General features: G+C 45.2%; 1 protein-coding gene across 1 annotated transcript in view; it reads right to left on the reverse strand.

Moving 5' to 3' along the window:
- Positions 1 to 10,160: 10,160 nt before the first annotated feature.
- Positions 10,161 to 12,333, reverse strand: part of MTCH1 (mitochondrial carrier 1) — a 215,093-nt gene continuing 212,920 nt past the window's right edge. Inside the window, exon 12 of the mRNA XM_069238748.1 lies at positions 10,161 to 10,479. Coding sequence (XP_069094849.1) covers positions 10,408 to 10,479 — 72 coding nt within the window. The 3' untranslated portion in view covers positions 10,161 to 10,407. The remainder of the gene's footprint in view (positions 10,480 to 12,333) is intronic.

The raw sequence follows: 12,333 nt of genomic DNA on the forward strand, positions 1-12,333 counted from the left end.
GGAGATCTAATATAGGTCTCAGAGTCTTGTCTTTTTGGGGTATGAGAAAGTACAGAGAGTAAACTCCTGTTCCTTTCTGGTGTTCTGGTACTAATTCTATTGCTTCTTTTAGTAGTAATGCCTGAACTTCTAGTCCTAGAAGATCTATATGTTGTTTTGACATATTGTGTGTTTTCGGTGGTACGTTTGGAGGGAATTTGAGAAATTCTATGCAATAACCATGCTGGATAATTGCCAGTACCCAAGTGTCTGTTGTTATCTCCTCCCAATGTTTGTAAAATTGGCTTAGTCTCCCCCCCACAGGTGTTATGTGTTGGGGATGTGTGACTTGGAAGTCACTGTTTGTTTGGGGGGGTTTGGGGGCTTTGGAACTTCCCTCTATTTTTTTGGAATTGTGCCCCTCTTTATTGCCCCCGAAAACTTCCCCGCTGGTATTGGCTTTGAAAAGCGGGCCTTGCTTGTGAGGTTGAGGCTTCTGTAGGTTGACCTCGAAACCCTCCCCTAAATGGCGTTTTGCGAAATGTGCCTCTGCTATGTGGGGAGTAGAGTGCGCCCATGGCTTTTGCGGTATCAGTATCTTTTTTGAGTTTTTCAATAGCAGTGTCGACTTCCGGCACAAACAACTGCTGTTCATTAAAGGGCATATTCAGCACGGCTTGTTGTATTTCCGGCTTGAATCCTGACGTACGCAACCATGCGTGTCTCCTTATTGTTATTGCAGTATTTACTGTCCTTGCAGCTGTATCTGCTGCGTCCATTGATGACCGTATCTGATTATTGGAGATACTGTGTCCTTCTTCTACCACTTGTTGTGCCCTTTTTTGGAACTCTTTGGGTAAGTGTTCTATGAAATGCTGCATTTCGTCACAATGAGCTCTATCGTATCTTGCCAAAAGTGCTTGTGAATTGGCAATACGCCATTGGTTTGCTGCTTGTGCTGCAACTCTTTTACCCGCAGCATCGAATTTGCGACTCTCCTTGTCTGGAGGTGGTGCATCTCCTGAGGTATGAGAGTTTGCTCTCTTGCGAGCTGCCCCAACAACCACAGAATCTGGTGTTAATTGCTGCGTAATATAAACAGGGTCTGTTGGTGGTGGCTTGTACTTTTTTTCCACCCTTGGAGTTATGGCTCTGCCTTTAACAGGATCCTGAAATATTTGTTTTGAATGTTTTAGCATTCCCGGGAGCATAGGTAAGCTTTGGTATTGGCTATGAGTGGAGGAGAGTATTAAATAAAAAGTCATCCTCAATTGGTTCTGAATGCAAGGTGACATTATGAAAAGCAGCTGCCCTTGAGACCACCTGCGTGTAGGATGTACTGTCTTCAGGTGGCGACGGCCTTGTAGGGTAACAGTCTGGGCTGTTATCTGATACAGGAGCATCATAAAGGTCCCATGCATCAGGATCATCTTGACTCATTGCAGTATGAGTCGGGGATTGCATCAGTGGTGGAGTAGCTACCGGTGATGTGTGCATTGATGGTGGTGGAGATGGTGGTGGAGTTGTTTGTCTTGCCACCTTTGCCTGTGGCTGCTTGTCCTTTTCTTGAAAGGCAAGTCATCTTTTCATCTTAATTGGGGGAAGAATGCTTATCTTCCCTGTGTCTTTTTGAATGTGGAGCCTTCTTTGAGTGTAGTCTGGCTCAACAGATTGAAGTTCCTCTCCGAACTTATGTCCTTGCATCTGGGAGGACAATCCCTGTTCCTCTGTGTAGGAACCTGTTTTCGGTTCCGAGGCTGGATGTTTCGGAATCGAAATCTTTTCGGTCGCCTTTTTGGGCTCCGAGGCAACCTTTTTTATTTTCGGCGTCGTGGTTTCTCGGTGCCGAACCATTTCGGTGCCACTGTCTCGGTGCCGAATCTGTTCGGAGCCGCTGTCTTGGGCCCGAGATTGCTGTGTGGCGGTATCTCGACCGGAGTCAGATGACTTCGCCACATGCATGCCCTTTTTCGGTGCCGATGATCGGTCACCTATTTTTCGGGTTAATCCATGGCCTGTTGGCGGTGGCGTCCCCTGGGCTTTTGTTGTCTTCTCGTGAGTTTTATGTTTCGACGTCTTACTCACGGTTTTCGGCGTTTCTTCGGGATCGAGCTCGTCCGAGTCCGATTCATGGATGGAGAAGCTTTCCTCTTCCTCCTCGAAACGCCCTTGTCCTGTCGGCGCCGACGCCATCTGCAGTCTTCTTGCTCTTCGGTCTCTTAATGTCTTTCTCGACCGAAATGCTCGACAGGCTTCACAGGTATCCTCCTTGTGCTCTGGAGACAGACACAAGTTACAGACCAGATGCTGATCTGTATATGGATACTTGTTATGACATTTTGGGCAGAAGCGGAATGGGGTCCGTTCCATCAGCCTTGAAGAAACACGTGGCCGGGCCGACCAAGCCCCGACGGGGGAATCGAAAAAACCCTGAAGGGCCACCGGAGCTCTTCAAAAGTCGGTGTCGATCTGTTATAACTAACCCGATACCGAACGCAAACAATACCGACGATTTTTCCGAGATTCTAACTAACTTTCCGACCCGAAACACGGAGTGAAAAGGAACACGTCCAAACCCGATGGCGGAAAAAAAACAATCTAAGATGGAGTCGACGCCCATGCGCAATGGAGCCGAAATGGGAGGAGTCCCTCGATCTCGTGACTCGAAAAGACTTCTTTGAAGAAAAACAACTTGTAACACTCCGAGCCCAACACCAGATGGCGGGATGTGCACAGCATGTGTATCTGCAGCTACACATGCCACCGAACATTAAGATTATTAAATTTGGCCATTCAAACTAAATTCCCCCTTGCCTTTGCATGTTATTAGTTTGCTGTGGTGGTTACACTTTTGGGAGCCGCACGCGAGTGGCTCCAGAAGTATCCACCAAAGGCAAGAGCATGGGGGCAGGTGTTTATATCTCTGTGGCATGACATTTGTATAATTCAGCAGAATCCACACCAACCTGCTAAGAACGTGGTATCCTTTTAAGGAATGAGTGGCTTTAATTGTTCCTGGTCGTGCTGATAAATTGTTGTAAGAATGAACCTGCTATATATTCTACTTCCCTTTACTGACCTCTATATGAATTAGCTCCTGTTTTTATCAGCGTGTATCTTGCATGACCCACCCTCCACTTTGTATCGCTCTTCTTTTTTCTTGGACTAGAAATCTGTGTTTAGTAATGATACTTTAAGAAAAGTCGCTGTAGCAGGTGCATCCACTAACTGTCATCGGATGAGAAACTCCCAACAGGAGGGGTTGCGGGTACAGTGTGTAAAGAATCTTTTTTTTCAGAGGAAGCTGAACGCACCTTTTCACAACCACTGAACTAGTGGCATGACCTGAAATAGAACTAACTTGGTTGGAAAGTTTCAATAGAAAGAGGGCGAGTAATTTGTCCTTCAGAGGATGACGCGTTTGTTTATTTATATTTAGGGTCTCAATGGTAAGGGAACAAGCAAGGAAGTTTATGATGCAGCTTTTCATCTTCTGAATCAATGTGATTCAGTTTCAGATCTCGAGATCCTGTAGGAAGCACAGGTCAAAAAACAGGCTGAGCCCTGGTGCTGCTACTTTCTAATTAGGCCTTCACCTAAGCACTGGACATGAAGGTGCTGGTTTAGTTTGTTTATTTGGCTACAGAAATCAAAGTGGCAAATGGTCTTTGGTAGCTCTGTCAGTTTGAAGAAGTAATCTATAACTATGCGAGGTGGGTATCCCTTGAGACTTCAATAGATGTTAAATGTGTCTCTATATGCAGCACCACCTGTGGTAAAATAACGAAGACGGAGTGGTGAGCAAGAGGTATAATGGCAAGCTCAATGAGTTGTCTAGAAGTAGGAACAATGCCAATAAGTCTGAGCACTTTGATGATTGAGAGTCTATTCAGACATGTCCATGTCAAACCAAAGGGGCATTCGCGGATTGAGGCAAAAAGGATAAAAAAAGTTTGTCTGATAGAAACCAATCGTTCTCTCTCTTTTTTCTTCAATCAATCAATCAATCAAGGTATTTATACAGCGCGCTACTCACCCGTGAGGGTCTCAAGGCGCTGGGGGGGGGTCACTGTTGCTCGAAGAGCCAGGTCTTGAGACGCCTCTGGAAGGCGAGGTGGTCCTGGGTGGTCCTGAGGTGGGCAGGGAGGGAATTCCACGTCTTGGCTGCCAGGTAGGAGAAGGATTTCCCCCCGGCGTTGGTTCGGCGGATGTGAGGGACGGCGGCGAGAGCGAGGCTGGTGGAGGGAAGTTGACGGGTGGGCGTGTAGAAGGTGAGGCATAATGAGCAGGGTTTCATAGCAATCTGCCCTGTTTCTAATCTGGGCAACTCTTTACCTGTGCCCTCTTACTTCACTCATGTATACTATACAAAGTTCTCTTTTAGGAAATATGCTCACAACACCTGGGCTATTCTGGGACTTGAGTATTCCAATCATCAGGCCAAGTCCAATCTGGAAGCCTGTTTTAGATAAGAGGATGAGCATGAACCATTTAAAGTTAAAGCCATAAAGCACACTTTAGGCATGGGCCCCCTACCTGCCCCGAGTTAGTATGGTGAAGAATGGAGGAAGGGAGGAAGTTCCGTTTGTTTAACTGCTGGGCCCTCACACTGATGAAATAATTAAAGTTCCCCCTATTGCTCCTTCAAAGTTTGGATTATTTCAGAAGGATCAATTCTGGCCTGCCTGTTGAAAAGGTTTCAAAGATGATCAAACAGGATATAGACTGCAGAGTCAGGTTACTCACAGGAACATCTGTGTGCTTTCACCTTTCATCCTTGTTGACCAGTATGCACCGATAGCAGAAAATAAAACCAAGTACAAAGTCCTGTGTATGGTTGAGCGTGCCATTCCAATTCATACCCTTTCCTCATGAATGAGAGAGAATGTAGTATCTGCAGGCCAACTCAACCAATGCAAGGCTAGTAGCTATTGCTCAACTATCTCAGAATTAGACATGAAGTTACTTCTACGTAACTTTAGTGAATAAACTTCAGTATAAACTTGGAAGCATTTGTGTCTCCCATGCCTCCATACTGTCTTTTGTCATTTTCAACCTCTGCATGGAGCCGATTGGTGCTCTACTCACAAGTAACAGAATCAAGATTCACCAATAAGCCGATGATACACAACTCTACTTGAAGGTCTTCAAGACAGAATTCCTGTTATTAGTCAATAACAATAAAGAAGATACAGTACAAGCCTGGTGTAGGAGGCTGGCCTGGCTTGTAGTGGGTACCGGAGGTACTTGCACCTTGTGCCAGGTCCAGTTATCCCTTATTAGTGTAGAAGAGGTGTTTCTAGCAGCTTAGACTGATAGAAGGTAGCTATGGCAAAGCAGCGTAGGCTGAACTAGGAGACATGTAAAGCTCCTACTATACCACTGGTGTCATATGCACAATATCACAAGAAAACACAATGCACAGATATACTAAAAATAAAGGTACTTTATTTTTATGACAATATGCCAAAATTATCTCAGTGAGTACCCTCAGTATGAGGATGAGAAATATACACAAGATATATGTACACAAACCAAAATGATGCAGGTAATAGCAAAAGGAAGTAATGCAAGCAATGTAAAGTTACAGTAGATTGCAATAGGAGCACATTGGTATAGGGGCAACACAAACCATATACTCCAAAAGTGGAATGCGTACCACGAATGGACCCCAAACCTATGTGAGCTTATAGAGGGTTGCTGAAACTGTAAGAAAACAGTGAGGGTTATTAAAATAGCCCACCCCAAGACCCTGAAAGGTAGGTGTAAAGTGCACCTATAACCCCCAGAGAGCACAGAAGTTGTGATAGGGGGTTTCTGCAAGAGGAACAACACCAGCAATGCAACAACAGTGGATTTCCGGACCTGAGTACCTGTAAGACAAGGGGACCAAGTCCAAGAGTCGCGACAGTGTCGAGAGTGGGCAGGAGCCCAGGAAATGCCAGCTGAGGGTGCAAGAAGCTGCCACCGGGTGGAAGAAGCTTGGTGTTCTGCAAGAACGAAGAGGACTAGGAACTTCCCCTTTGGAGGATGGATGTCCCACGTCGTGAAGAAGCTTGCAGAGGTGTTCCCATGCAGAAAGACCGCAAACAAGCCTTGCTACTGCCCAGGTTGCGGTTAGGGTTTTTGGTTGCTGATGTGGCCCAGGAGGGACCAGGATGTGGCCACTTGGATGAGGAGACAGAGGGGGTGCCCAGCAAGTCAGGGAGCCCTCACAGAAGCAGGCAGCACCCGCAGAATTACCTGAACAGGCACTTAGAAGAAAAGTGAACCGGAGTCCACCCGAAGTCACAAAAGGGAGTCCCACGACGCTGGAGGACAACTCAGAAGGTTGTGCACTGCAGGTTAGAGTGTCGGGGACCCAGGCTTGGCTGTGCACAAAGGAAATCCTGGAAGAGTGCACAGTAGCCGGAGCAGCTGCAAATCACGCAGTACCCAGCAATGCAGTCTAGCGTGGGGAGGCAAGGACTTACCTCCACCAAACTTGGACTGGAGAGTCACTGGACTGTGGGAGTCACTTGGACAGAGTTGCTGAGTTCGAGGGACTACGCTCGTCGTGCTGAGAGGGGACCCAGAGAAACGGTGATGCAGTCTTTTGTTCCCTGTGGTTGCATGGGGAAGATTCCGTCGACCCACAGGAGATTTCTTCAGAGCTCCTGGTGCAGAGAGGAGGCAGGCTACCCCCAGAGCATGCACCACCTGGAAACAGTCGAGAAAGCCGGCAGGATGAAGCAATACAAGGTTGCTATTAGTCGTCTTGCTACTTTGTTGCGCTTTTGCAGGTGTCCTGAGCAGTCAGCGGTCGATCCTTTGGCAGAAGGTGAAGAGGGAGATGCAGAGGAACTCTGATGAGCTCTTGCATTCGTTATCTGGTGAGATCCCCAAAGCAGAGACCCTAAATAGCCAGAAAAGGAGGTTTGGCTACCCAGGAAGGAGGATTGGCTACCAAGAGAGGTAAGAGCCTATCAGAAGGAGCCTCTGACATCACCTGCTGGCACTGGCCACTCAGAGCAGTCCAGTGTGCCACAGACACCTCTGTTTCCAAGATGGCAGAGGTCTGGGACACACTGGAGGAGCTCTGGGCACCTCCCCTGGGAGGTGCAGGTCAGGGGAGTGGTCACTCCCCTTTCCTTTGTCCAGTTTCGTGCCAGAGCAGGGCTGGGGGATCCCTGAACCGGTGTAGACTGGCTTATGCAGAGATAGGCATCATCTGTGCCCATCAAAGCATTTCCAGAGGCTGGGGGAGGCTACTCCTCCCCAGCCCTCACACCTATTTCCAAATGGAGAGGGTGTTACACCCTCTCTCAGAGGAAGTCCTTTGTTCTGCCTTCCTGGGCCAGGGCTTCCTGGACCCCAGGAGGGCAGAAACCTGTCTGAGGGATTGGCAGCAGCAGCAGCTGCAGTGGAGACCCCGGAAAGGCAGTTTGGCAGTACCCGGGTTCTGTGCTAGAGACCCATGGGATCATGGAATTGTCCCCCCAATGCCATTCTGGCATTGGGGTGACAATTCCATGATCTTAGACATGTTACATGGCCATGTTTGGAGTAACCATTGTGATGCTGTACATAGGTAGTGACCTATGTACAGTGCACGCGTGTAATGGTGTCCCCGCTCTCATAAAGTCCGGGGAATTTGCCCTGAACGATGTGGGGGCACCTTGGCTAGTGCCAGGGTGCCCACAAACTAAGTAACTTTGCACCCAACCTTCACCAGGTGAAGGTTAGACATATAGGTGACTTATAAGTTACTTAAGTGCAGTGGTAAATGGCTGTGAAATAACGTGGACGTTATTTCACTCAGGCTGCACTGGCAGGCCTGTGTAAGAATTGTCAGATCTCCCTGTGGGTGGCAAAATAAATGCTGCAGCCCATAGGGATCTCCTGGAACCCCAATACCCTGGGTACCTCAGTACCATATACTAGGGAATTATATGGCTGTACCAGTATGCCAATGTGAATTGGTAAATTTAGTCACTAGCCTGTTAGTGACAAATTTGGAAAGCAGAGAGATCATAACCACTGAGATTCTGGTTAGCAGAGCCTCAGTGAGACAGTTAGGCATCACACAGGGAACACATACAGGGCACATACTTATGAGCACTGGGGCCCTGTCTGGCAGGGTCCCAGTGACACAGACTAAACAACATATATACAGTGAAATATGGAGGTAACATGCCAGGCAAGATGGTACTTTCCTACACCTGGCTCAATGACAAACTTTGATGGGCTTGAACTTCAATGTTTACCGCATGCCAAGTCATCTGGAACACACTGCCCAAAAAACAAACATGGCCTACTACCATCTCTCTCTAATGGAAGAAATTCAAATAATTTCTTCCAGAAAGCAACTTTAGAACTGGTGTTCAAGTGCTCATACTCCAGCATCTGGATAATGGTATTGACCTACTCCATGGCCTCCTAGATTCCACAGTGGTGCCCCTTAAGAGGCACCTTAGAGGCTGCAGCACGTCTCATCCAGGGCCTAAGGAAATATGATCACATCATCCTCACCATGATAGAACTCTGTTGGCTCCCCTTACTGGCCTGAACCATCTTCAAAACCAGCTGCATCATTTACAAATCAAAACGAGCAACCTGCTTATCTTGTGGAGAAGTTCACCATCTCTGGTGGGTCCCAGCACACCTACAGCCAGGACACCATCAGACTGCAGACAAAGAGGTGTGAAAAAAGGGAAGGGCAAGATAGCAGACCTTTTCTATCTATGCATCCAGGACATGGCACATCATCCCTGTATCAATCACGATACCTCCAGCGCTGCTCCAAGTTAGGAAACAATTGAAGACTTGTCTCCTTAAAGAAAACTACAACACAATTGATTAACCATCCACAACCCAGCTTCCTTTACTTATACCTGTTGATTTTATACTTGTCTTTGACCATGTACATCACTCCCCAGCTAGGTTCAGACTACAGAAATACTATATACATATATTGGCCATATGCTCATATATTGGAAAAAACGAAAAATGGTTTTGTACTGTATTCTTCTCTATACCAATAATAAATATGCAACTGTATCATTTAACTGAGTATTACTGAACTCATCCTGGAAAGTAACCTTGAAAACGTTAAAGGAATATGATGTTTTCCCTTCTTTCAGTTCTTATTGTAATACCTGAGAGAATAGATAAAGGAATTTGGGGGGTAGGGAATGGGCTAGCCTTGGAAGCACCACTCACAGTTGGGGTTAACAGATGAGTTGTTGCAACAAAGTCAGTGTCAAAATAGTATTAGATTGTGAAGATTTGTGAGTGATCTTTGCAATTATCCCTTAGCATTGAAGTACCTGAGGTTCCAAGTGGGAACCAGAGGGGGGCTTCATAAGCTCCACTGAAGACTACTCTACTAAGTGAATGTAGTGAGGACTGAGTAGGAGTTCTGATGATTTTCCCAAGAACTGGACTAACATGATAGACCATTACAAGGGCATAGGGTGAATCCTGAGCTGAATGCCTCTGAGCACTAACTCTGAAAAGGGATGTCATCTTTAAGGATGCCAGTTGCAGTTCGGCGATGCCAGCACACTTCCCCAGTACAATCACATTTATGAAGTAAACAAACCATCTGGTATAAAAGAAATAAAAACAAAGGTAGTGCTCCTTATCGTGGATGGGTAGCTTACATTCTATTCACCATCTCTTCTCCACTATAGATACCTCAAAATCAAACCAAAAAAGTCTTGGTTGAGACAGTTTAGACGCTCAGGTCTAAATGGATAGAATTCTTCAGGGAGCAGCCTGAGATCTGAGAGTAGACCAGACTGGAAACTCCTGGCTTGCTAACTCCAGGACAGTGGACCAAAGCCTCCTTGATGACAGGCACCAAGACAGTGCACACATGCACTAGAAGGTGTCCACATCAGAGAGCTGCTTCTTGCTAACTGTAGACAGCTTAAAGTCAGTCACCTCAGGCATACACAGAGCCCCAGAAGCTGTACAGTAAAACACCAGTAGTGAACAAGATGAGACAAATATAATGGAGGTAACCAATAAACATACATGAGCAGTGAGATTACAGGCCAGACCACTTGTCAGTGCAAAAGGGGGAAACGAGAGGAGTTGCATACAGCAGCATTATCAGCACTGCCAGGTGTGTACTTTAACTTTAGAAAATCATCTGCTATTGCCAGGTCTCACCCAAGTACTCCAGACACCAAATATCAGCTTTTTTAAAATTTTTAATACTATTTAAGAGTAGAATGCATTGCATGAAAGTTGTAAAATGGTCTAGTATCTCTTTGACTGACGACAGCGCTAATACTTGTGCTTTTTCCCAACTGTAGTTCGTTGAGCAGGTCATGTTAAAATCATACCCTGCATTAATGTTAAGAAAGTCATAAAATCACTGTGAGAGTCTTTCACAGGTCCATCGATGGACTCTCCACATTTCATCATTAAAACCGGGAATCACTGCAGAGAAAGACGAGCTCCTGAAGAAGTTTGGCGGAAGAAGAGACTGGAGCCTCGGAACAAGTGTCCCTGAAAGAAGAAAGACAAAGGCGCAGATCACTGGCGGGGGAGAGGTCAATGAGTATTTAGGTCACAATGAGGAGATCAGGACACAGTGGTACTGACAAAGGACAGCCTACAAGAGGCTCAGGGGGTGTCAGGTGACTAGAAGGTACAAATGCACAGGATTTCCACATGGCTGCTCTATGTTCATCTGCACTGGTTGTAAAAAGATAGGAATGATGATTTACTGTGGCTAGAAGCCTAGTCACAGACTGCGCCACCACCATATTTACTTATCTTTAACATAACTGAAATAAGCATTTTGAATTGCTTGGTATGGTGCAGATTGAACTATGACGACACCTGAGACAGTTCTAGATTGCCAAACAAACTGTTAAGAGTGTGTATGTACCTATATGTTTGGCCATGTGAGAGAGGAAGAGAGAAATTATTTACATTCTACGTGCACTTTCAGCATGCAGTGAACAAATATCATGACGCTTTTTAATAAAAAAAAAAACCTTCAATTTCTGGTAGAAGAAGATTTAATTGAGCAATTGTGCTTCCTTCAAGGCACAAAAAAGCATGAATTGCCCATGATGAATTAATTCTCCTATAGAATACCTTTTGATAATATCTAGGCTGTCCTGTTTTAATGTTTATTTTTTTGTGGATTTCAGTGGTGTTTTCTCAAAGTTTTCCAAACCTTTTAAAATCAGTGCTTAGAAGTGTTTATTCAGCTTCCTAGCTCCCAAAACAGACAAAAACTGTGTTTTCCAGTGCTTTTGCAGTGTTTGCTATAAAGCAATTATTTCAGTGAAAGGAGCAGGGTAAGTAGCGTATTCCTGTTGGCAGTGTGTCCACTGGACTTATTTTAGACTGTTTTAAGCACAGAAAGTATGTGTATTGCATACTCACTCACACTTCATTTCCCTAGCATTACATTCATACTCACTCTGACAGGATTGTTAATAGGAAGGGTGCTATATTCAAATATTTTAATAAACAAATTCTTAGTTCAGTTGCAGGACATTTACCTACTCCCCTTACTGAATATTATGACATTGTACGGTTGGTCAACCCTGTCAAGAGCGTACTACCTTGTAGCCCTTTTAAAAGTTTTAAGTACACCAGATTGATTTGTAGCCATACATTCTAAGGCACCTGAAACTTGATGCTTTTAGCATATTCACCGCCGCTTTTCTGCAGTCTTTGCCTGACTACATTAAGGTGGTGCTGCTGTTGGTAAGACATTCATAGTTGCCCTCTTGGGAAGTGTGTTAACAGACATCACATTGTATTCTGTAACTTGAACTTTTGCTGTTAACATTGTAACTATGTCCCCAGGAGTAAAGTGCAGTTGGGCAAAAATCCAGCATTAGCTCAAGGTATCACATGTAACAATGGGACACCTTGCACCTATAAATTTTGTTGGTAGGTTAAAAGTCTTGTGTCATGTTGCACCACTATCTCATGTGCAAGGTGAGAGTACTCTTTTTAAAAGCACCTGTCATCACATCCTCCATTGAATGTTTAAAGACTTTTGTGTTCAGCAGGTGACGTTATCAATACTGACTTGTTAGAAAAGGAGGTGGTTGCATCAAAGCGCTTTACCCGTTCTGTGTCTGTGAGTAATTGTGATAGTACATATCGGCCAAGATTCTTATGAGTCAGAAATTTCACCAGTCAGTGAAATAATTGAACACTGTTAAAAGATCAAATAGGATTTTAATATCCCCAGATTCTCTAAAGTGTAGAAAATAATTAGATCAGACCTAAGACATGCTTCTTAACCCTGCACGAAGCACAAAAACTGATGGAAACAAAAGGAAGAAAAAAAACAATATTTTAGCGACATCTTAAACAACAAAACTCAAGCAG

This window comes from Pleurodeles waltl, chromosome 6 (genome assembly GCF_031143425.1).
Source record: "Pleurodeles waltl isolate 20211129_DDA chromosome 6, aPleWal1.hap1.20221129, whole genome shotgun sequence".
NCBI classification, from domain to species: domain Eukaryota; kingdom Metazoa; phylum Chordata; class Amphibia; order Caudata; family Salamandridae; genus Pleurodeles; species Pleurodeles waltl.